The 25,811-nt window shown below is 46.4% G+C and overlaps 1 protein-coding gene and 1 long non-coding RNA gene across 5 annotated transcripts in view; both read right to left on the bottom strand.

Annotated features, from left to right (window-relative positions):
* Positions 1 to 10,891: 10,891 nt before the first annotated feature.
* On the bottom strand, positions 10,892 to 20,267 carry LOC144327751 (uncharacterized). Of its 4 annotated transcripts, none has more exons than XR_013392843.1 (3): positions 20,000 to 20,267; positions 19,755 to 19,828; positions 10,892 to 10,994 (listed from the first exon to the last, which is right to left on the bottom strand). It is a non-coding gene; the product is annotated as an uncharacterized LOC144327751 (long non-coding RNA). The 4 variants fall into 4 exon arrangements; XR_013392845.1 differs by having other exon boundaries at positions 18,940 to 19,828; XR_013392842.1 differs by lacking the exon at positions 10,892 to 10,994 and adding an exon at positions 12,864 to 19,109.
* A 1,042-nt stretch (positions 20,268 to 21,309) lies between these two features.
* LOC114598594 (sterol O-acyltransferase 1-like) overlaps positions 21,310 to 25,811 on the bottom strand; it is a 53,624-nt gene continuing 49,122 nt past the window's right edge. Inside the window, exons 13-16 of the mRNA XM_028732427.2 lie at positions 24,953 to 25,051; positions 24,238 to 24,373; positions 23,095 to 23,240; positions 21,310 to 22,152 (exon numbers count right to left, since the gene is read on the bottom strand). Of these exons, the coding sequence (XP_028588260.2) occupies positions 22,096 to 22,152; positions 23,095 to 23,240; positions 24,238 to 24,373; positions 24,953 to 25,051 (438 nt within the window). The 3' untranslated portion in view covers positions 21,310 to 22,095. The remainder of the gene's footprint in view (positions 22,153 to 23,094; positions 23,241 to 24,237; positions 24,374 to 24,952; positions 25,052 to 25,811) is intronic.

Genomic DNA, 25,811 nt, shown 5'->3' on the forward strand with positions numbered 1-25,811 from the left:
CAGTGTAGTGTAGTGGTTAAGAGCAGTGGACTTGTAATCTGGTGAACCGGGTTCAATTCCCTGCTCCTCCACATGCAGCTGCTGGGTGACCTTGGGCTAGTCACACTTCTCTGATGACTCTCAGCCTCACTCACCTCACAGAGTGTTTGTTGTGGGGGAGGAAGGGAAAGGAGAATGTTAGCCGCTTTGAGACTCCTTCGGGTAGTGATAAAGTGGGATATCAAATCCAGTTCTTCTTCTTCAAAGATAGCAGAGTCCTATGAAACTGCTAGCATATTTGCAAACCTAAGCAGGGTCCAGTAAGGTTTCAAACTGGATGGGAAACTGCCTGTTGAGATTTCCTTCCAATACTACAATTCAATGAGTCTATGAGTCCAATAAACCAAAAGACTAAGAGGCATAACCCTCTTCCACCCAATGTCATGGGCCGGTTGATGGATACAGCAGTTCTCAACCTGTGGGTCCCCAGATGTTGTTGGACTACAAGTCCCATCATCCCTGAGCTCTGGCCTTGCTAGCTAGGTGTGATGGGAGTTGTAGTTCAACAACATCTGGGGACCCACAGGTTGAGAAAGACTGATTTAGAGGAATGGTGGGAGGAACCAGCTGGCAAACCACCAAGAGAAGAAGGCTCAGAGCCCAGGGATTGGTGGTGGGACAATAATGAGTGCGAAGTGGGAGAAGAGGTTCTGGCAGCAGCAGAGGAAGGCGCTTGGGCACCTGGGGCGGCACGCCCAGGGGTGGGGTGGGCCACCCATAGGGGTAGGGTGGGATGAGCCAAGGGGCCTCCAGAGTCTGCCTGCCTCCTCCCACTCAGCCGCCCTACAGCTGGGGGGGAGGTGGTGGGTGGACCGTTTGGGCAGTGCCGAGCCTGCGTGCGCCCAAGCCACCGTGTCACTCCCAGGAGAGACATGTTGCTCGGGCGTGCTGCAGGCCCCGTGGTGAGTGCTGCCTGGCATTTTGTCACCCCCTCAGTGGTGACACCCAGGGGCCGCACCCCTGCACCTCCCTTTCTCCGCCCCTGGGTTCTGGAAGCTGAAGAGGCAACAGGGCTTAGTGAGCTGGGAGAGACTGTGGCAGAGAGAAGTCCAGAATCAGAAGGGGAAGCAGAAGCAGGAGAAGGGAGGCCCAGAGTCAGAGAGCTCAGGCTGCTGAAGAGTCACGGGTGCCTCCCCTCCTGTGCAATATGTTCCCTTCCTCCCTTGTTTCCCAGTACCAGAACAGGCAACCCGTTCCCTCCATTTTTAATATTTATTTTAAGAACAGTTTAATTGAACAACATAAAATAAAAATTAAAAGGGGGGTGGAGAAAAGAAAAGAAAAGATATACTATATCATTATAAGAGTTAACATTTACAATTCCATATACAGTGGACGCTCGGGTTGCGAACGTGATCTGTCCGGGATGCACGTTCACAACCCACAGCGTTCGCAACCTGTGTCTGCGCATGTGCAAAGCGTGATTTGGTGCTTCTGCACATGTGTGACTGCGAAACCCGGAAGTAACCCGTTTCGGTACTTCCGGGTTTTGGCGGTCCACAATCTGAAAAAATGAAACCTGAAGCGGCTGTAACCCGAGGTATGACTGTATACTTATCAAATATGTAGTTCTTATTATTATCATCATCCAAATACGTATACAGTGGTACCTCGTCTAGCGTCTGCCTCGTCAAGGACCCATTCTGTCGAACGTCCACAGCAAACCCAGAAGTACCGGAATGGGTTACTTCCAGGTTTGCCGCTCGCGCATGCGCAGAACCGATAAATTGTGCTTCGCGCTTGCGCAGAAGCGCAAACCGCTCCGTGAACGTGCGCAGACGCAACACTTTATCCAGCATCCTTTTTGGCCAGCAACCGGGGCTCCGAAACGGATCCCAGTCACAAAACAAGGTACTACTGTACGTTTATTTTTAATCTATTGTATTTTGTTTAAATACATTCCGGATATCATTATACTTGTCCATGCAAAGTCTACATTATCTATAAGCAATCCATAAGTTGCAAGTGTGGTCATTTCTTCAATTCATTGATTAAAAGAGAGCTGTACCCTTATCTTTCCAGTGCATAAGTATCAGTCTTTATAATAAGGGCACACACAATCCATTTACATTGTCCAGTTGTCTGATTCCATCTGGTAGAAATGTAGTTCAAAAGAATATTTTCCTTTGAAATTTTTCAAACTTTTTCTGCACTGTCGTTTTTATATAATGCATTGCTTTCTCCCAAAACTTAATAAGCGTAGGGCATTGTAAAAACATGTGTTTTAAAGCAGCATTGTCCTTACCACACCTCTAACAACATCGCCTTCCCTCCATTTCCTGAAATGGAGCCAGAAAAAGGACTGCAGTTAGAAAGACCCCAAGAGTTGGCCACACAGTTCCCATGCCCATGGCAAATGGCGTTAAATTAACGTAGGGCGTTGAAAAATATATTGTGTGCTCTGCTTGGGCTTTGCCTCTTTCGTACAGAAACTCCTTTTGACCATTTTATGTTGCCAAATTGAGGAGGTGGAGGCTGGGGGCAGGATCGCCTCACTCCTCTAAGCATATAACTGTCTTAATGGTTCCCCTGAGTGAAATTATATTGCCACAGCAGCAGCAACCCCTGATGCCGATCCCAAGGGCTTTGCTCTTCAGATCGTATTTCCAGGAGACAGTCTCCCCCTCATTCCCTCCTATTTGCCCCTTCCTGTTCCCAAGACAACATCACCTTAGGGCAGCAAAGCTACACCTCCAGGAAAAAGAGAGAGAGAGAGAGATTCAGCCCTACAGATTCCTCCTTTTCACTCTACACACCATTGTACGGCTGCAGCTTTATTCATTGCAAACCCCGAAATCCAAAACGCTGCGCTTTGCAGTTAATGACGCTCATAGTGACTTCATTTCTGCATTTCCTTCGTGTGTTCCCTGCCTGGTTTAACAGTCCCTGCAATTGCTGGCATCTGTCTGTCTCGAGAGACAATGGAGTGCGCCTCCGGGGGTGAACTACTGCATTGGCAGGACCCAAGTGACCTCCCCGGGGTGCAAGGCTGGGCAGTGTGTCTGGTACGTTCTTGATTGCCCAGGTGACAAGACCCCCCTCTCTGCCTCTCTGATGTAGTCCAAAGGAAAGCAGAGCAATAGGTTTGGTTGCAGGAGTTGCCAGGAAGGGCACCACCCAACCATCTTAGGGACTCCACTCTGGATTTGTGTAGCGTTTACTCCTTCGCCTTTTCTTCTCCCCAAGATATCTCGCAAGGCAGTGGAGGTTTTGGATCAGAGTTTTCTTTCTCCTAGATGGGCTGCCTTCCCAGGTAGATGAGCCCCAGCTGCCCCTCACTTCCCTCTAGAGCAGCGGTTCTTAACCTGTGGGTGCCCAGATGTTGTTGGACTACAAATCCCATCGTCCCTGAGCTCTGGCCTTGCTAGCTAGGGGTGATGGGAGTTGTAGTCCAACAACATCTGGGGACCCACAGGTTGAGAAAGGCTGCTCTACAGCATGTGCAGAAAACACCTTCTTGACTGTTGAACCTTCTATTGGTCTCATTCGTTCAATCCACCAGAGTCTGTCTTTGTATGCTGGGCAAGTCCATAACTCTCTGAGGGTTTCAGACCCATCAGTTACCTTCAGATGGTTCATTTATGGGATGAACCTATGGTGAACCTACCTACGGGACCACCTCTCCTGGTATACCCCATGGAGGACCTTAAGGTCCATAAATAGCAACACCCTAGTGGTCCCGGGCCCTAAGGAAGTCAGATTAGCCTCAACCAGAGCCAGGGCCTTCTCCACACTGGCTCCGACGTGGTGGAACGCTCTGCCTCATGAGAACAGGGCCCTGCAGGATCTGATTTCTTTCTGCAGGGCCTGTAAGACAGAGTTGTTCCGCCTGGCCTTTGGCTTGGAATCAACTTGATCCCCTCCCCCTCTTTCCTTTTCCCTTTCTCCTTCTGTGCTGGAACTCCTATTTGGGGACTTCCCTGGCTTTTTTTCTGGCCCACGTAGGACCAGTCTGGATAGTTGGCCTTGGTGAACTCAGTACATAACACTACTGTTCAAAATTCCGAAGGATCAAGATAAGAAAACAAGAAAAGTTCTCAAACCCTTTCCACAGCACACCTTTCTATATAATGTGATCTCATCTAAAGCATCTTTCGTTCCTCTCTTTCTGGTTTTTGTTTTTTTTAAACCTTTCAGATGGATTCTCCAAGATTGATTGACACCTGGCCTTGGTTTGCTGAGCGAGGATGGCGAAAAGGGAGATTAATGCTGGATTAGTGCAGGAGAGGCGGCCGAGACGTTGCTGGACGTGCCACCCCCAGACGCGTCTTTGGGGGGGGGGAATGTAGAAAGACGGAACCTGATCGTCCCCAGGAGGGAATGCTGTAAAAAAAAATAGCACCAATAGGTAATGAGGTGAAAAGGTCACCCGCTAAAAGGTATGGGGACACTGGGCTGCCTAATTGCTCCTCGCCATTCTCTAGCTAGTAAATGGGAGGCAGTAAAATCTTGAGGTTAATGCCTCCAGCTGGGGCTTCGTGGTCTTAGAAACAAGAGACTCGTTTTTTATTCCCCGGTGCCAGTCCTTTTACTGCACTTTCCCTGATGGAGAGGCAATAGCATTGATTTACTCACTTCTGTAGATTCCCTCCCTTGCACCTTGTAAATGCAGGAGGAAGACTTGCGAGGGTGGTGAACCCAACTGAACACCCTACTCTTAGTTTTAGAACCCTCTGCGTCCCTTGGGCATGGGAAAACACAAAGGCCCCACCATCTTATGCAGACAAAGGCTGCCCCACCAATCCCAAAAGCTTTGGACAGATTTCCATGTTGGTACCCCCCCTAAAATAGGTGGCATCTTAGAATCATAGAATCATAGAGTTGGAAGAGACCACAAGGGCCATCGAGTCCAACCCCCTGCCAAGCAGGAAACACCATCAGAGCACTCCTGACATATGGTTGTCAAGCCTCTGCTTAAAGACCTCCAAAGAAGGAGACTCCACCACACTCCTTGGCAGCAAATTCCACTGTCGAACAGCTCTTACTGTCAGGAAGTTCTTCCTAATGTTTAGGTGGAATCTTCTTTCTTGTAGTTTGGATCCATTGCTCCGTGTCCGCTTCTCTGGAGCAGCAGAAAACAACCTTTCTCCCTCCTCTATATGACATCCTTTTATATATTTGAACATGGCTATCATATCACCCCTTAACCTCCTCTTCTCCAGGCTAAACATGCCCAGCTCCCTTAGCCGTTCCTCATAAGGCATCGTTTCCAGGCCTTTGACCATTTTGGTTGCCCTCCTCTGGATTCCAGTGCTGCAGCCAGGAATATAGGAAGCTGCCTCAAATTGCACCAGTCCATTGCATCTCAGCCTAGCTCTAACCTATTTTACAGGGTTAACGGTAAAGGTAAAGGGACCACTGACCATTAGGTCCAGTCGTGGCTGACTCTGCAGTTGTGGCGCTCATCTCGCTTACTGTCTGAGGGAGCCAGTGTACAGCTTCCAGGTCGTGTGGCCAGCATGATTAAGCCGCTTCTGGCAAACCAGAGCAGTGCACGGAAACGCCGTTTACCTTCCCGCCAGAGCGGTACCTATTTATCTACTTGCACTTTGACGTGCTTTCGAACTGCTGGGTGGGCAGGAGCAGGGACCGAGCAATGGGAGCTCACCCTGTTGCGGGGATTCGAACCACGACCTACTGATCGGCAAGTCCTAGGCTCTGTGGCTTAACCCACAGCACCACCCACGTCCCAGGGTTACTGTGAGGATAAAATGGAAGTGGGGAAAATGTGCACCGTTAGGGTCCCCATGGAGGAAACAAATGTTTTCCTAATACATAAATGCCTGGAGCCTTTCTCTTCACCATCCTGGTCTGCTGCTATAAAGCTTGATTGGTCTTAAGGTGAAGAAATCCCCAGGGCTGCTCGCAAGGGTGAAACCAGTTGCCAACAAGGGGAAGCAGACAGGCTGTTGAGGCTCTTTACCCCTGGGCTTGTGTGTGATGGCCTGGGACTTGGGCTCGGACTCAGAACAAGAGGAGACTTAGTCTGCACTGGATCCTTTGCCTCAGACATCATCTGAACCAAGTCTGGGGCCTGATCCTGAAGAGTCCCAGTCTGCACAGGTTCCCCTGCAACAAACACCAGCTGGGCCGAGTCAGGGGCCTGAGCCTGCCCTGGCTCCAGATACGGGGATGACCTCGTTGCCTTCAGCTGGGCAATCACTTACAGCCGCTCCACTACCAGTTTGGTCAGGAGAGGCTGAGGCGGCCTCTGGGTCTAGTAACCCACCGACATCTACCGAGCTGCAGAGACTAAGGTCTGAGAGAAGGAGAGACCTGAGTACTCGCAGGAGGAGTGCTCGTCTTTGGGCGAGACAGGGAGGTGAGTCACCCGGGGGATCAGGACCGGCCGTTACCCCGACAGAGATAAAAGGCTGTCGGACCCTGCCCCACCTTGTGGGAGCAACATTGCTGTTTGCCAGAACCTGCCTGAGATCCTGTTTCTGACCTTGCCTGGTTTTCTGCCTCGTGTCCTGCCTTGGCCCTGTCGGATGGACTCATCGCGGAACCCTTGGATTCAGGGCCGGATCTGGACCGCGTTACTCTGGTTACCCCCAGACCCAGCACATTGTGCTGGAGAGGGGCAGCCTCAACCTAGGGAATCCCAACTCCCCTCTAAAATTGCACATTAGCACTTACAGCAGCGTGACTTGATGTCATTGTGGTTTCCCTGCCCTCAGTTCCACGTCATTGCCTGGTGGGGGCGAGGAATGGTATCACGTCATGCGCTAGGACCAGGTCTGAAAGCACACCTTCTCCCAGGAATACCTGCACATTAACTGAGATCTTTGATGGAGGCCCTGTTACTTAAGCTGCAGCCTGCAGAGGTCCCTCTCATGGCAACTTGGAGGAGGACCTTCTCCACAATGGCCCCTCGCATTTAGAACCTTTTTACCCCTTTGCTTTACTGCCGGCGGATGGAGACTTGTTTGACACAACTTCTGGAAACTGTGAGTAAAACGTTCCTTTATTTACAAAGCTAAGATTTATTCTAGCCCAAGTATTTTTGTGGGCAACATTTGTTTAAAGGTAGGTGAAGGCAGATGCAAATCTAGCCTAGTTTTAATGTGTTTGGAGCAGTTGTCATTGTACTTAACTCTGCTACTGGAGAGTAGGGACCTCTCTTCCACATGTCTCTCTCTGGCACGTGCTGAGGTGACTTCCAGCAGTTGTTAGAAACATCTGGTTCCTCAAGCTTTTCTTGGCCTCTGATACCAGTTGACCAATTCCTGGTTACTATAATTATGATCGGTTTTGCTCCCTTGAAGTGTTAGTATATCGTTATGGGATTGAGGGGTTGGTGCCAACCAAGCCTCTAGTTTTGTATCTACAAAATGGGGGCCTCTGTTTGCATGACTTAAAGAGTGGGCGACGTTGCCATAGAGACAAATGGGTGGGCCTCCTCCTACTTGCCCTGACTGGAAGAAACATCTTCTTGTAGTTAGGAAAACAATAGCAGAGCTGGTCTGTGGGTTGAGGGTAGCTGATGCCAGGAGCTGAAAAGTCACAGAGACTTGCTTCATTCTGTGTTGAAATAATAATAATAATTTATTATTATTTGTACCCCGCCCATCTGGCTAGGTTTCCCCAGCTACTCTGGGCAGCTTCCAACAAAGATTAAAAATGTATTAAAATGTCACACATTAAAAACTTCCCTGAAACCAAGGCTGTGGCTTTGGGGACCCCCCTACCCTCAAGAAACATAATGGGGAAACAAAATCTGTCGAAGTGTTAATGCTGGGAGCCCTCCTATCTTATGCTCAGATTGTATATGTGTGTAAATAAAACTTTATGTCCTAAACACACCACTGTCTCTGTTGACTTTCATTCCCAGTAAAAGGAACTTTAGGCAAGCACAGGGAGTCTCTCGCTGCTCAGAGATCGGGATGTGCGCAACAGTATCTTGAATTCTTGCTATGTCTTGAACCGTTCGATTGCACACCACCTTGGAATTGTTATGAACCGCGTTGAGCTTTTGCTCTTGTTTTGCAGCCAAGTGGTCTATACATTTCATGAAATACCGGTAAGCAGGTAAGTAAAGAAAGAAATGATACTGCTTTAAATGAGAGGTGGCGTATAAACATTTTTAATGAATAAATAAAAGGCCACTGCAAGTTATGAAGGAAGCAGGGAAGACTGCGGCGTGGGGACCAAAAATGTGGATCATTTTTTGCCGTATTAATGAAATGCTAAGGTCAGCACAGCAGAGACATCACCTTGCCGACAAAGGTCCGTATAGTTAAAGCTATGGTTTCCCCAGTCGTAATGTATGGAAGTGAGAGCTGGACCATAAAGAAGGCTGATTGCCGAAGAATTGATGCTTTTGTATTACAGTGCTGAAGGAGACTCTTGAGAATCCCATGGACTGCAAGAAGATCAAACCTCTCCATTCTGAAGGAAATCAGCCCTGAGTGCTCACTGGAAGGACAGATCCTGAAGCTTGAGGCTCCAGTACTTTGGCCACCTCATGAGGAGAGAAGACTCCCTGGAAAAGACCCTGATGTCGCACAAGGAGAAGGGGGCGACAGAGGACGAGATGGTTGGACAGTGTTCTCGAAGCTACCAGCATGAGTTTGACCAAACTGCAGGAGGCAGTGGAAGACAGGAGTGCCTGGCGTGCTCTGGTCCAGGGGGTCACGGAGAGTCTGACACGACTAAACGACTAAACAACAACAACAAGGTCAGCACAGGGACCCAGGAAATGAATTGAATGGAGGCACATGGCATAGCAAGGGCTTCCTGCCAAGGTATGAATGTGGATCAGTTTGGAACTACAATTTGCATTACTCTCCTTCTGGGCACATGATCTCCCCCACCTGCCTATCTGATCAGCCATGTACTTTGCTGATTGTTTTGAATCTCTCTGTCTCTGTGGGACATATTTTGGACATGGTTTGGAATCTGGGTTTGTGCAGGTCATAGCTTGCCCAGGGTTCAGAGAAGTTTCCGGCCTTGGTTTGCGAGCGAGAGGAGAGGAGGGATTGTATGAGCATGAGGCTCATTGCTGTCATGCCAAACCGCGGTTTTGTGTTACATTTGACAATCTTCTGTATGTCTTGTTTCATGAAAGTTTGGTCTGAGAATTTCTGTCCTGCAGGAAACCATAAGGACTACAGTATAAGTGTAATTTAAAAAGAAAAGAAAACCTGAACAGGAAGTTGAATTCTGCATCCAGTTCTACCAAATTCTGTGCTTTTCGATTCTCCCATGGAAGAATAAGTCTTTGTAGAAGGTATAGATCTTTTCTGCTTGTTCTCATTGTTCCCTGATGCATCCCTTTGGCTTCTGGATCATTATACTGGATCCCAGTGTAACCAGTGTGCTGAAACAGAATTGATTTTGGTAGACGAAATAGGCAGGTCTCTGCTCCAAGGAACTTACAATCAAATTCTTACTATGGGGGGAGTGGTAGTTTGGTCTTTGTTTCATTGTTATAGATGCTTTAGGTGTGGAAAGGTATCTTGCCTCACGGGGTGGTGTAACAGAACGAGCTAAATTGTAGTGGAATCTTTTCCATCTCAAAGTCTGCTCCATTTAAGTATAAAATAAAATCCTGGCCAAATCATGGCACCCTGAGTTGCTGTCTGACACTGCCCTGACCAGGACGTTTCTTCTGGCTGCAACTGACCTGGTTTGCTGCCAGATTAACTCCCTCTGCCTGACCTGGAAATAGTCCAAGACAACTATGATTAGCAGACATTTATGGAATGGCACAGTTACAGAATCACTGTATAAACTCCCACAGCCTTCGGCAGTGGTAGAGCTAAATTAGATATCATTCTCTCTCTGTGTGTGTGTGTGAGAGAGAGAGAGAGAGAGAGAGAAGGAATCCAACCCTCCACTGGCTCTTAATTCTGTGTCTGTATTTACGGGAAAGTGTACAGTCATACCTCGGGATAAGTGTGCTTCAAGTTAAGCATTTTTGGGTTGCGCTCCACGGCGACCCGGAAGTAACGGAGCGCGTTACTTCTGGATTTCACCACTTGCGCATGCGCAGTCAAAATGACATCACTCGCATGCACGGAAGCGGCGAAACGCGACCTGCACACACGCAGACACGTCTTATGTTCTGTTCAGGATGCGAACGGGGTTCCGGAACAGATTCCGTTCTCATCCAGAGGTACCACTCTATTGTAGAATGGGATTGGTCACCACACTCAGGCATGGCAGATCTGAAGCACCCAGAATCCCCCAACGGGGGTCTGGCAATGCACAAGTCTGTTGTGTATTGTTTTTAACACTCGATTGGGAGCCGCCCAGAGTGGCTGGGGAAACTCAGCTAGATGGGCGGGGTATAAATAATAATTTTTATTTTTTTTTAATGATATTTATTACTTTTCAAACAATTTCAACACAACATTACACAAAAAAGGAAAGAAGAAAAAAGAAAAAAGGAGAACAATACAAATACAATACAAAAATACCACATACAAAGCAAAACAAAAACAAACAAAAACAATTTAAAATCACCTCAAACATTTTCAACATCCCGTCTTTCATTCGCTTATTTCCATCGACCTCCTCACACCTCCCTTTTTGCATTCCACTTCTATTTATTATTTCAGCAATTCCTTTCCATCTTCCTCTGTTTTCTATCCTATAATTATCTTAACACATTCTTACCTTATTTTTCCCTTTAATTTTCTATTAATCTATTTATACTTAATTCCTTATAACATTTCTACTAAAGCCATATAACTTCATTCCAACATTCGTCTAACATTCATTAATTTTACCATATTTCTGTAAATAGTCTTTAAACTTTTTCCAGTCTTCTTCCCCCGACTCTTCTCCCTGGTCTCGGATCTTGCCAGTCATTTCCGCCAATTCCATATAGTCCATCAACTTCATCTGCCACTTCAGTGCTTTCAAGAAGCAACCATTCTCTCAGCCAGCAAAAAGCAGATGGTTCACAACAACCTTTACCTTTAAAGAAGACTGCAAAGGGACCAGATCTGGATAGGACACAAGAGTGAATAAGCAGCATGTTAGGACCAAAGCTGGTTGGGAGCTGGAGGAGAGGAGGAGGGCTATTGGTAGACTTTACTCCTTTTAACCTGGTTGCATCGAACCATTTGCCAACCTGGTGCACTTCAGGTGTTTTGACCTACAACTTTCATCTGCCCCGGGACCTTACGATGCTAGGACTGATGACTTGGGTGGGTGGGGATCAAACTGAGGTGGAAATGCAATGAACCAAAGATGGGGTGAAAGGAAAATGAAATAGACAAGTTTGTCAAAAAAATTTCATGGAAGCAGTTCCTAGTCTGGCCAACCAGTCTGTAGAAAGAGCAAAATGGGAGCAAATCCTGGAGGATGGGGGCTTTTTTTTTTTTTTAAAAAAAAGATGCTTAACTACTGTTGTTACTCCCTCTTCCAACAGCTCCTATAGCACCTACTTAGGGGAGAGTCTTCTTTCCTCCTCTTCCTTCTTTAAAAGCTACTGAGCTTTCACTGGACTGTTTTAATAAATGTCATCATCATCATCATCATTGTATTGCCCCCATCATCAGATACATGAAGTTAAAGGTTATGGGATGCGGGTGGCTCTGTGGTCTAAAACAATGAGCCTCTTGGGCTTGCTGATCAGAAGGTTGGCTGTTCGAATCAACACAATGGGGTGAGCTCCTGTTGCTCTCTCCCAGCTCCTGCCAACCTAGCAGTTCGAAAGCACACCAGTGGAAGTAGATAAATAGGTACTGCTGCGGTGGGAAGGTAAATGCCATTTCCATGCACTCTGTTTTCCGTCACAGTGTTCCATTGCACCAGAAACGGTTTACTCCTATTGGCCACATGACCCGGAAAGCTGTCTGCAGACAAATGCCAGCTCCCTCGGCCTGAAAGCAAGATGAGCGCCACAACCCCAGAGTCTTCTTTGACTGGACTTAACCATCCAGGGGTCCTTTACCTTTTACCTTGCATGAAGTACAGTGGTAGCTTGCTTCTCAAACTTCATCCATTCCAGTAATCTGTTTGACTTCCGAAACCATTCAAAAACCAAGGCGTGGCTTCCGATTGGCTGCAGGGGCTTCCTGCACTCAAGCAAAAGCCACGTCAGATGTTCAGCTTCTGAAATTTTTTTGCAAACCTGAACACATCTGGGTTTGTGGCATTCGGGAGCCAATTTGTTCTGGAACCAAGCCATTTGAGTACCAAGGTACCACTGTATTATGCTAAGTTGGCACGTATACCAACACATGGGTTCAGAGAGAGAGATGTACAAAGTGAGGTCAGAGAAAAATGAAATGCAAAAAAAGACAAATAAAAATGGTGATAATTGCATTACAGCTTAAAAGCTTACATCAACCATTTGCAAAGCAGTGTTAATGATAACACCGACATAATGGCACTGATCAACTAATTAACACCTGCCGTAGGATTAGCACAGCAGCACCCTCTCTGTTCAGGCCACAGGTGATGGATCTGAAAGCTGTAATTTAGCAGAGTCTCCTTTTGAAGTTCCTTTGTTCAGGAATAGACACTTTAAGGTCAGACAGGAAGAGTCACCCTTCTGGGAATGCTTACGGTTTTCGGTTTGTCAGCTAGGATTGCAGGCAATGGAGCCAAGAAAAGTGGAAGAGAAGGAACGAACTGGAGAGCTACTTTTGTCCTGTCTTCGTTTTTGACAAAGAGCAGGAGGGAAACATGAGCAGAGAAGGGGGGATGGCCCTCACACCTCTTTAAACCATGAGTGGCAGGTGATATTCTCGGCTCATTGGCAACAGCTTGGGAGAAAAGGAAGGGGCGCTGGAGGAGGTTGTGATTTGCATTCCTCTTCCCCTTCCTTGGTGAGAAAGTTCTCAGCAGAAAAATGCAATGCTCTCTGAGACACAAAGTTCACTCCAAACTCAAGGGAGGAGTCAAGGGAGGACGCAGGTGGCGCTGTGGTCTAAACCACTGAGCCTCTTGGGCTTGCCAATCAGAAGGTTGGTGGTTTGATTCCCCGCAACAGGTTGAGCTCCCGTTGTTCTGTCTCAGCTCCTGCCAACCTAGCAGTTTGAAAGTGCACCAGTGCAAGTAGATAAATAGGTACCACTCGGGCAGGAAGGTAAACAGCATTTCCATGTGCTCTGCTTTCCATCATGGTGTTCCATCGCACCAGCATTTAGTCCTGCTGGCCACATGACCCGGAAAGCTGTCTGCGAACAAACGCTGGTTCCCTCAGCCTGAAAGCGAGATGAGCGTCGCAACCCCATAGTCGCCTTTCATTGGACTTAACTGTCCAGGGATCCTTCACCTTTTCCATCAGTTATGGACAGCTCCTGGGAGCTGCAGTATTTTCTCAGCAACACTGAAATCTGAAGGAAGTTGAGGAACATGTGAGGCACTCTGCTCCCCCGTCTAGAATTTAAAGTGGTCTTCTGCAACCTGGTGCCTACAAGATGTTTTGCGCTACATCTCCCACCAGCCTGCCCAGCTCTGCTCACCCAGGATTTGTCGGAATTCCGTATGACCGAACTGCTTCTCCGGTTTCTCGAGTCCTCCGGTGTTGGGTTGGAATAACGACAGACGAGTAGCAAGCGTCATGTGGGAGGCACCTCTCGAGCAAATCTCGAGGACTCTCTTTTATTGAATATTACATGCATTGCCACAGGTGCGCTTATTGCTGATTGGTTAACACAAGTACAAAGTAAAGGTTACATATAGGCATTAATCACTAATAGAAGAAAGGCTGGGAAAGGGAACACAGGGAACACAGAATTGGACAGGCATGAAAACCTCCTTAACTAATGATTGATATAGCAAAACCTAACAGGGCATAACTATTGTATTCCATAGATGTGGTCCACCATGCATTAAGAACAGGTCAGTGTGAACAGAACATTCTGGGATGAGTGAGAAAAGAATGCTTCAGCTTAGATGTTTGTACTCATGTGCAGAAGCAAATGTGTAGAAGCAAATGTGTAGAGGCAAATATTCCTACACTCCGGAATCTCCTCCAATGTTGATTAACGGCCTAAGCTTTTGATGAGGCTTTCCAGGCACTTTCCCATTACACCGAGTGTACAAGCAGCAACAGAAGGACGAGAAATATGAGCTACATTGCTAAGAGTTTTATTTCTAACTACGCAGACAGAAAAGAATATAACCCTCTCTCTGTGAAAGCAGAGAGGCAACCGGAACAAAGGAACAGGAAACCAGTAATATCAACATCCGTCTCCCGTGAGACTTCCAACAGTCTGGAATCTCTGGAATGTAAACAGAGTCTTGTGACTCCAAGCACTGCACAGTGGCACAAATAGAAACCTAACAGGATCCCCCCTGGCTCAGGGTTGGTTCTTTTCATGATGGCAGCCCCCATCAGCAGGGGCACAAGGGTGCTGCAGTCTAAAACATCTGGTGGGCATCCGCTCGGAGAAGGCTTGTTTAGTATAGATCAGTGATGGCCAAACTTGGCCCTCCAGCTGTTTTGGGACTACAACTCCCATCATCCCTAGCTAACAGGACCAGTGGTCAGGGATGATGGGAACTGTAGTCCCAAAACAGCTGGAGGGCTAAGTCTGGCCATCACTGATCTATACTATACAATCTTTTTATCTTTGAGGTACATGAGCAGCTCTCTGGCGCCCTCTGCTGCTCCTTGTGGACCAAGAGCCATATTTAATTTGGACCTGGTTTTCACATTTGACGTGCAAACAGTTACCAGTTTTCCCATTTGTTCCAATTTTAAAGCTAACACACGGGTTTTTTCCCCTGGGAAAAGGAGCAGTGTAAGGGGGAAAACCACCCAGAGCCATGCTTTCTAGGCACATGGCAGACTAATTCATGTAAAAGAGCAACGCAAGACGATAGGGACAGAACTAGCCAAATTGTATAGAAATTTATTCAAGTGTGCGACTACAGCGACAGAATGTTACTTGTCCAAAAATGGAAAGAAGAAGAAGTCTCAGCAAAAGAAGAACGGATACAAAAACTTAGGGAATATGCAGAAATGGTGGAACTTACTGGAAAAATAAGAAATCAAGATAAACTTTTAATAAAAGAATGGAAAGGGTTCATTGAATATTTATAAATAAACTGTAAACAGATAAGAACATTGGCAGGATTGCTGTAATAACATGCAGTTTGATAAGAGTATATATTTAAAGTAGATGAATAAATGAGCAAATTAAGTTAATTTGGATATGCAGAAAATATTAAAAATAATTTTAAGGAACCGCAGAAAGAGGGAAAAGGAAATCAAGGTGTTTTGTTTTTTTTTAAAGTTTTTATTTATACTTTTGAAGTTTATACATTTCATTAGTTTTACAATCAATTTAACATTTCAAAATTGGGCTTTTGATTGCTTTCAGAAAACCAAATAACTTAAATTTTATGTTTTTGGAAATGTCAGGTAATTCTAAGGAACAACAATAATAAGATTAAAATATAATATAACTGCGAGTAGTTGGCAATCATTTTAATGAATTCTGTGTAATTTACACACATATTACTTACCAGACCAAACAAAATTAGTGATTTCACCAAAATAACTTTTGAATTTCCAAATCATGTGACAATTTTATAACACCCCTTATTTATCGAATTCGAAAGTTGAACAATTCAACACACTAGTGGTGGGTTGTTTTTACTGGTGGAATATAGCCCTCTCTTGGGCACATGTGGTACTGCACCAGAGAATGAAGTAGCCACAGCAACAGTTGCCATAGAACGATTCCTTTTGTTTGAGGAGGGTGGGACAAAAAACCTGGGCATGGAGACCCTCTCCAACCTCTTTATTACAAGCCTCCCTCCTTCTCTATGGCTTCTTGCACACTTTGCAAAAGTCATGTGCAGATTTAAGGTAAAGGGACCCCTGACCATTAGGTCCAGTCGTGACCGACTGGGGTTGCGGCGCTCATCTCGCTTTATTGGCCGAGGGAGCTGGCATACAGCTTCCGGGTCATGTGCCCAGCATGACTAAGCCGCTCCTGGCGAACCAGAGCAGTGCATGGAAACGCCGTTTACCTTCCCGCCAGAGCGGTACCTATTTATCTACTTGCACTTTGATGTGCTTTCGAACTGCTAGGTTGGCAGGAGCAGGGACCGAGCAACGGGAGCTCACCCCGTCGTGGGGATTCAAACTGCTGACCTTCTGATCGGCAAGCCCTAGGCTCTGTGGTTTAACCCACATTAGACGAAGCGAGTGTGTGTGCACAAAGGTGAGCACAGTTCTGGCACTGGGGCTGATGTCAAACCTCTGTAGTGTGGAGTAAGCCTGAACAAAGGAAAGTGGGAAACTTCCCACTACTGCTTCCATGATGCATGCGTGTGTGTGTGTATGACTGTGTGAGTGTGTGAGAGAGACAGACAGACAGACAGACAGAGGGACAATCAGTTTTCCAGAATGCGGCAGCTAGACTGGTGACTGGGAGCGGCTGCCGGGACCACAAAACACCGGTCTTGAAAGACCTACATTGGCTCCCAGTACGTTTCCGAGCACAATTCAAAGTGTTGGTGCTGACCTTTAAAGCCTTAAACAGCCTTGGTCCTGTATACCTGAAGGAGCGTCTCCAATCGGCAGTACTGGGTTTAGATACATGTTGGCTCAGAACATTAGTAGCACATGCAATGTCTGGCCTTGACCACTGGCTTAAATACAACAGTGATCCTATTTTTGAGTGATACAACTCAGGCTGATCAAATTCATCATCACACACTGTCTTTGGGAAATCTGGTGTCATGGGAGTCTGAACTGGCTTGCAGTTTTCCATGCCAAACTGTTCTATCAAATGAAGAATTTTCTCTTTCTGGCTCAGTAGAAAGCTTCCATCAGCTTCCTGCCTTACTTCTACTCCCAAGTAAACCTCTTTTCCAGTTGACGTGTGAGCTTCTGGATTTCATCTGTGGAACTCCCTGCTACAAGCAAATCATTAACAAAGACTAAGAGCATTAGATATTTGTTGCCTGTCCCCTTGGTGTACAGGCATGGATCAGCCACACTCCTTTTAAAACCAAGTTTTACAAGGGCTTCATTTAAACACTGGTTCCAACACCTTCCACTTTGTTTGAGACCATAGACAGCCTTTTTCAAACACCAGACTGCACCATTCCCCTCTTCAAACCCAGCGGGTTGTCTCATTAACACTTCATGGTCTAAATTTGCATGCAGATATGCAGCATCAACATCAAAATGGTGCACTGCTAGTTGTCTTACAGCAGCAATGGAAAGCATTAAACGAAAAGTTTCACTCTTTACATTACTCCTCTCTCCTTGTTGACCAATCTTCTCTGTGTGTGCCTGTAACTTACAACCCACCCAAGTCTTTGTGAAACGATGGATCTACATGCAGAGACAGAACAATAACAACAAATCCATAGGACAGATATTAATTCACACAAGGTTGGCTTGTTTAGCTAGTAACCACTGGCTCCTAGTTCACACGCAATCATGGTTTTAGTTAAACCATCACACGGAAACACACCCTGAAAGTACATCACTCTTCTCAACATTTTTTGCCTTTTTGCTCATTCCTACCGAGAAATGCTAAGGTGCGAGTAAGGCAGACCCTTATAAAATCCCAGACTATCAAATGAAACAGGGGGAGAGAAAAATCACTCAAGATTTAGAGGAAAATAATTTGATATGGGACCAGTGGAGACTGAGAGTTTTTCAAGCCTATCATAGGGACATAGGAAGGTGCCTTAATACTAAGTCAGGTACAGTGGCCCATCTAGCTGATACTGTTTTCCCGGACTGGCAGCAGCTCTCCAGGATTTCAGGCAGGTGGCATTGCCAGGGAGATGGAGGGAGTGAGCCTAGGTTCTTCTGCATGCAGGGCAGATGCTCTAGCTAGCTACAGCCCTTCCCCAAATTATATCAGTTTTTAATCTGCAAAATTTGTGTGGTTTTTCTCAAGGAAGCAATTTTATTCTAGAAACTCTGTATTTCCTCAGCACTCATTGCTTTGTGACTCCACCTCAAGCATTGCATCCAACTGCAGTTTTGTTTTATTTCTGTAAACTGCTTCAATATTTTTAGATAACAGCATGGTATATAATTTTTGTTATAAAGAAATAGTGATGTATGGAACATGGTTACCAGACTCTAAAGGTCACTTATTACATAGCACTTTTACCCACACTAACAGCAAGCAACAGATTGGCCTCCCCGATGCCCGCAACATTTTGTGACCATGTGTTTCATTCCAAGTGTTCTTTAATTCTTTAACAAATGAGCACCCTGCCACTAATGAAGAATTGGTTTTTATTTTTATTTTTTAAAGTGTTAAACATGAGTAGCGCTGACCGTTCCTGGCTTCAACACTAACTTGGCATTTCAAGAATTATGCCCCCCCCCTAAAAGTTCAGGGTTGCTTAACTCCTCCTCTACCAACGCTAAAGTATTATAATTTGATTTTTAAGTCTGCAGCAGGGCTAGTTTCCTCACTTAATCCATGGCATGGACAGGATTTTATAGTGATGATGGACTCACCAAAGGTTTAGGACTACATGCAAAACCAAGGGAAGATAGCCTTAGTTAGACATTTTCTCCTCCAGTTATCTTAATTCCTGGAAAGCCACTTCTTTAAATGATAAGCAACCATATGTAAAGAGGCATATTAAAAGATACTTATAGAAGAGGTGGAAGAATTGATATTCCTGCTATAGGCAGTAACAAACAGCAGACACAAGGGATTCAGGTCCAACCACTTCTTCTTAACCTGATCCCCACATGTCCTACTTCCTTGTCTCCAATACACTCCTGAAGGACCTGTTCTCCCCATGCACTCGGATGGCAACAACCGCATATCTTGTTAGGCCCAAAATGTGCTTGAACTGAACCAAACAGAAACGGTCCTACTCTTACAAATATATCACAGTACTTTCAGGAATCCAAACACGGCAGACAGAGGCAGTCAACAAAACTCAACCCTGGCTGCAGCTATACGTTACTGAACAACTTGCTGCAAGATTTACCGTTACTATCCTTGCTGACAGATACTAAGGAAGAAGCAACTCTCAGTTTTTTGTTTTCTTGCTTTGAAGTAGATGGCGGCACTGGAGCGAGTCCTTTGTTTGCAGACATGACAAAATGTTGATTTTGGCTGGCTTGCTCACTGACTCAGATTGTTGGCTGCTGCATATATCTGGAAGGGATATATAACCCACATGGATAGACTGTATGACCGCGATGGATGTGATTAGATTTCAGATTCGGTTTAAGAAGGTAAGATAGCCTGGGGAAAAGGATATAAATTGCAAGAGGCACACACTGTGTTCCTACATTTCTGCTTGCGCTGCAAGCTGCTCCACCTGTGGCTGTTAACCCATTTACAAGGAAGAAGTGGGACTCCTGCAGTAGAGAGTCACTTGCCATCAAGATTTACTCCGTTTCAGACCACCTTTTCCCTGTAAAACTGAGTAGAGAGAGGCATGAATACTGTCTTAAGATACATGTATCTGTTTTGAAATGGACAGTAGATTTGGGAAAAGGGCAAGAGGAGGGAGCAATGAAGAATAGGGAATAGTGTGAGGACATTTGGTCGGACTGTTTTGTTTCTATTTTAGTGCTCTGTGTTTTGCTTTTAGAATACAACCGAGTAGGACCCACGGAGCCCCGTTTCCCGAGACAGCACCTTTCCTTCTGCCAAGGATGGGGAAGGAGTTTTTTGGCTGCCTCTCCCCTCATCCCTGGCCAGGGCTGAGCAGAGTCGGGAGTCTGGCAGACCACTTCGGCTGATGCCTTCAGAGGTGCTCTGGATCCGGTCCTGATCCCCATTCTCCGCTCTCACCTCCGCAGAAGGTTCGTGGCCTCGGGGCTGCCGGAGGGTCAGTCCGCCCGCTGCTGCATGGCGACCCCGCTGTCCTGAGGGGAAACGGGGCACGTGTGAATGGCCTCTGGGGCAGCTCCCCTTCTCCCTTCCCTCGCCCCCTTCCATGAGGACTAGAAGCCCCGCCGGGACCTCGGCCTCGCCCCCCCCCCCGCCCGGAGCACCTCGGGGGGAGAAGCGGAGGAGAAGCGGCGACCTCCCTTTACCTCTCTCCGCGCGCTTCCCGTCGGCGTCTGTTGCCATGGGAACCGCGCGCGCCTCCGACAGGCGTCCTTCGCAGCGCCTGACAGAGCAAAGGCCGCTTCCGCCCAGAACTTGCGCCAGGCGCTCCCTGCTTTCACCCCCGCTATCCGCCCGCTTCTCTCCCACGCGCCCCATTTTAGAAAGGATGTTTTGTTTTTGTTTTTTAAGGCACCGAGTTAGACGCCTTGACAACGGCGATGGGAGCCGGGAAGGGTCCTTGCCATAAGAAGCAACGGAGCATGCGCGCCAGGAAAGGCCGGTCCGCCGCGCTTGCGCCCAAAGAGAGAGAAGGAAGGGGGGGGGGCAGTGACGTGTCCGCCTCCCCTTCCAGCAAAGGAGACGCGTGCAGAGTGATGGGTCCCTTTTATATTGACTGAGTCGAAGCACAGCTGCCAGCTTTTCCCTTTTCTTGCGAGGAATCCTATTGGGAATAAGGGGATTTCCCTTGAAAAAAGGGGGAAGTGGACAGCTATGGCACGAATAGTAAAACCCCATTTAGAAAGTGCTTTGTGTCCCCTTGGCGGTCAGTAGAGCCCGTGGCTGTGAATGCAGCTGACAGCCGAGGGGCCACTTAAGGAAGGCGGAGCGGCCCTTTCTGGGATCGGAGGGGCTGCAGCCCCACGCCTTACCCTCCTCAATGTCACCACCCCACACTCGCCTGCGGTCCCCTAATTTTATGAGGGGGTGATGCCATAACTGCAGCATGCAGTGGAAAATATTTCCTGAGACCTGCCTACTGAGCAGTTGTGGTTGCTTTTACTAAGATCGAACAGATGCCAGTCTTGATGTCTGTCAGTTGTAATTATGCGAGTCTTGCCCAGGGATATTTTTCTGGAAAAAGAGGTGCCGGAACTGGCCAAGATCACCTTCTTCGTTCCCTTAGAATTGGCCATGGTGCCCCTTGGAGCATAGCTGCCAACGTTTCCCGTTTTTTAAGGGAAATTCCCTTATTCCGAATAGGATTCCTCGCAAGAAAAGGGAAAAGTTGACAACTATGCCTTGGAGAGGTGCCAGAACGGAGTTCTGGGGAGTTCCAGTAGGAAAAAGGCCCAGTCTTGCCCCCTCCCCACATTTGACAAGGCAGAGAGCATGACCTGGGTTGCTTGTGGGACCCTCCTGCCCTCCAAGCGTGATAGGGATAAAACCCTATCTGTAACCTGAAGCGCCTGTAACCTGAAGCGTATGTAACCCAAGGTACCACTGTACCACACTTTCAACCAGTTTATTGTCTACATGCAGTACATTGAGGCTGGAATGAATGCAGGCAGACAAGTTTCATGGATAGCAAAATATATTTCAATTTCTGTAGTACAGTATAGATCACATAATCCCTTGCAAGTAACAGAATAGGTCACAACAGACAGTTCGATACATTTTGGAATCGGTTAACAATTCTATATCCCACCATCAACAGCCTTCCCTGACCCACAATGTCCTCCATATTACAAAAGATGCAAGTGAGGCTTGGGAAGACCATTCCGGTGTCAGGTACAGTTTGTCCTCTTCTCACCATCTGTGCAAGAAATTTTTCCATTGCTCACTCTGAGAAAGAGGAAAACTACAGCCTTGCAATCCAGCACCTTCCAGGTTAACAGGATGCCTCCTTACAAGCAGTTGTGTAGATCATTTGCAGGAGATTTCCAACCATGTTGTGTCCATCCAGTTTACATTCACAGATTCAGTCCCAAACCATGAGGTTGATTACAATTAGTATACTAATCTTCCCACACGTCCCCCTTAGAAAAAAGTACACGTATTTCCCAAAGACAACAGGATTTACCGTACTTGATAAAATTCTCAAATTACCGGTAATTGCATAAACAGCCTCAGGTCCACTTGGGTCCTTAGCTAGAGAGCAGGAACCCCTGAAGACACTGGTTCCGGTTAAAATGGGAATGATACAGCCCTTAGTAGCAGACAGCACCCACTTTTGCCATAGCTAAAGACAGTTTCCCTTTAAAAAGTCTGCAGTCATTTCAACACGCTAGCCCAACTTGTTGTCATTGTTTAAAAGACAAGCATCTTCTGGCCTTGACGCGGAGGGATATCCCAAAGGGTGTCAGACCTTAAGATGGCAAGTCCAGGAAGGCGGTTTCACATAGTCAAGGAAAGTGGGCTATAAAACACAAGAGGAACAGTAATGTTAGGCAGGAAATGCTGGGCACTTTCACTTCTGTAGAGTTGTCTGTTAAGCCTCTTCTTCCTATCCAGTAGCCATGTGAACAAATGCCAGTGATGAAACCAAAGTGTTTTCCTTTGCTGTCTCTCAAGCCTGGGCGGCCACCCAACTTGCAACAGCCAATCTAGGCAATTAGAAGTGGGGTGGGGGTGGGGAAAGGCTTGCCTTTCCCTGTAAGACCCCCAAATTAGCTCTTCTTTGGGTCAGCTTCACCCAGACGTTTTAACTCTCTGAATGGCAGGTCTTTCAGGTCAAGCAGAACTGCTGTCTGTAATCCTGAAACTACAATCCTATTTGGCTCCAGATACCATGAGGCCTCGACAGTCCAAGAACCAGCCCCAGAGGGTTATGCATATGCATGTGGACTGATCTGGCACTACATATTGAAGAAGGAAAGGTAGTGGGCACCGCATATTAAATGCGGCAAAGATGTAGTGAATTCTCTCTGTTTGAACCCAGGAGATCCAAAGGTGGCAGCTGAATCAGAGAACACAGCAAGTAGAATAAAGAAACCACTGTGCTCCACTAAGGCCTTTCACTCTTTTCCATTACCTTCCTCTCCCTCCCTTCTTTACTGCCCCCTCCCATCCTCTGAGAACCTTTGGCTCTCACCTCTCCAAAAGGGCAGAAACTAGCTCAGAAATTTACAGTATTCATATAAAAAGACATGGAGGAAGTTTCAAAGGTTTTTTTTTCTGACCCTGCTGCTTGTTATTCTTGTTAGAAAGAAACCTCTACGGTAGCTATTCTGGGCAGAATGCAACCTTCTAAAAATCTGGTTTTCGAATTTTACGTTCACATCTTAGGGCTTGAACGAATAGTCCAGGATAGCAGCTCAGCTCTGTTCCTCTTATTTCCATTGACAAGTGGGATACTCACATTTTTCAAAGGGCAGTGCTTATGGGCATTCCATTCCAGGCTGTAGAGGTAATGTATCATAGTTATACCAAGCCCAAGCGTAAGCCACAGGATCACATTCCAAATGGGGCCTTTCCGACGGTCGCTGAGAATGAAGTTGAAAAGCGCTGACGGAAGAAAATTAAAATGCACTCAAAATTCCTGTTAAGGACACCAGCAGCATTCTTTCCTTGATCCCCAGTTAGCAAAGTGTCCGTATCAGTATGACACGTTGTACCTCTTTCCATAGAAATAAATGGCTCTCAACGGTTTTTTGGAGTTACAGTGGAAAAGAGACAGGGCTTTCCCTTTAAATCACACAGAAAAATCAGTGGGCCACCTACTCTTATGAAACAAAGTTGGCTATATGATAGGAGAAATACTTGTCCACCATGACAGATGGTTGATACTGCCAGTGTCAAGCAGGGGGAAGGGGCACCTCTTTTCAGGTTGCAAGCTGAAGACCTCCAAAGCAAGGATCATCTCAGAAGTCTTTGAGAAAGCCGCATATTAGAGTTTGGAGCATTATCAGAACTTCTTCCTCAGCCAAGCCAAGGAAGTCCTCCCTCCTACTCTGGCCATGATCAGTCTCAGAAAATGGAGATTCAACTGGGGTCAGGAGAGGCTTCTAGGTTTAGAGGGAGCAAATGGTAAGGCAGGCTGCAACACAAGCCCCTTGCATCTTAGAACATGAAGTACAGGTGGCAACTAAAAGCTAATCCTCAGAATTTACAGAAACTGCTGCTGCCGGGAGGTATATTTGGTAAGGTAAACTAAAGGGACCCCTGACCGTTAGGTCCAGTCACGGACGACTCTGGGGTTGCGCGCTCATCCTGCTCTATAGGCCGAGGGAGCCGGCGTACAGCTTCCGGGTCATGTGGCCAGCGTGGCTAAGCCACTTCTGGCGAACCAGAGCAGCACATGGAAACGCCGTTTACCTTACCTAGTTATCTACTTGCACTTTGATGTGCTTTCAAACGGCTAGGTTGGCAGGAGCAGGGACCGAGCAATGGGAGCTCACCCCGTCGCGGGGATTCGAACTGCCGACCTTCTGATCAGCAAGCCCTAGGCTGTGTGGTTTAGACCACAGCGCCACCCGCGTCCCCTGTTATATTTGGTACTTACTTCCAAAACCCATGTAGAAGAAGAACAATACTGGATAGAAGTAACCAAAGCAGACAGCCAAGACGTATTCGTGCACAATAGCGGAAAGAGTGAAGACCGACAGCATAGCGACTGCTTTGAATTTCTTCCCAAATAACTGGTGGTGAGAGAGAGACACAGACAAACAAGGGGAAGGGTGACTCTCTGATAGGTGAATGTATCAGAGGATATCCAATTTTCAAAAACAACAGTGAACAGCTTGTGATACCCACCCTTAAATTGCCCATTCACATTTATTGCACAGGGAGGGTTGTCTCCAGTGGTGGCCTTGCTCTATCAAAAGGACTTCTTGCTTGCACAAGGCAGGGCAGCTCATTTTTGCTGATCCCTCCTACTCAATGGAGCCCCACAAACACTTAACGCGAGAGCTGGAACAGTGTGGGATATGGCATAGAGGGGTGAAATTGGTGGTAGACTGGTAAAAAAAAAAGTGGCTTCCCAAATACTGGATACAAATCAGACTGCATAAGTACAAGCTTCTCTCTTTCCACCTTCTGTCAGATCTCTGTATGGGTAAAGTGACTAGGTATTTTACATGTTGTGTGATTCACCTTTACATTCAAACTTTAATAAAATCATTTTGTGGGGGAAATGTAAAGATCTCTGCCATTCCATTTAAAAAATGGCTTTCTTTGAGAGCTGAAGCAAGGGGGTGCATTAAAAGATGGTTGCTTACCCAAAGGACATCTCTGTATGCATAGTAATACAGCCAGTCATGCACCACCACATTGCTGGTTCGGAAATACCTTGCATAAGATTTAGAATTCCACCAGTCCTGCAAGAGAGGATCAGGGAAGTAAAAAGAGCAGAGACCTTAAAGTCAGTGTTTAAAACTGCAGGATCAAAGTGCCAAGTGCATTCCTGCTACTCAAGTGTTTTAGAGCATGTCAGTGTTTGTAAAAAGCAAAACAAGGTTCTGACCTCCCTTTGTTGCCTCAGCCTGGTCCTCGGACCCTTGTCGGCATAAAAGAGTCCACGAGAAAAGTATCCTTCTGTTTCTTAAATGCAAAAAACCCCAACAGAAACAATACATACATACATTATATACATAAACCCAGTTTTGTCATCAATTCATTATGACATGTTGCTGGCAAAGGCTTGGTAAATAAATCAGCAATATTATGTTGTGATTGACAATACTTCAGTTTGATTAACACATTCTGTACACAATCTCTAACATTTCCATGATGGATAGCAATATGTTTTGATGTGGATTTCATTATTTCTGAGCCCGCTAATGCAATGCACGATTGGCTATCTTCATACACTTGGATAGGCAAATCTACTTTACAATCTAGATCTTTTAGTATCTGTATAAACCACATGATTTCATTGCATGCTAGTGACAGGCTCCCATATTCTGCCTCACAGGATGAGGTCGCAACAAATCCTTGTTTCTTTGACCTCCATCCAATTATGGAATTGGCAAACATCATAACCATTCCACTTGTAGATTTTCTAATAGTTACACAGCTTCCCCAGTCCGCATCAACAGATACTTCTAGTTTTTCGTCTTGTGTACTAGATATCTTCCA

The sequence above is a fragment of the Podarcis muralis genome, chromosome 5 (assembly GCF_964188315.1).
Source record: "Podarcis muralis chromosome 5, rPodMur119.hap1.1, whole genome shotgun sequence".
In the NCBI taxonomy this organism is placed as follows: Eukaryota; Metazoa; Chordata; class Lepidosauria; order Squamata; family Lacertidae; genus Podarcis; species Podarcis muralis.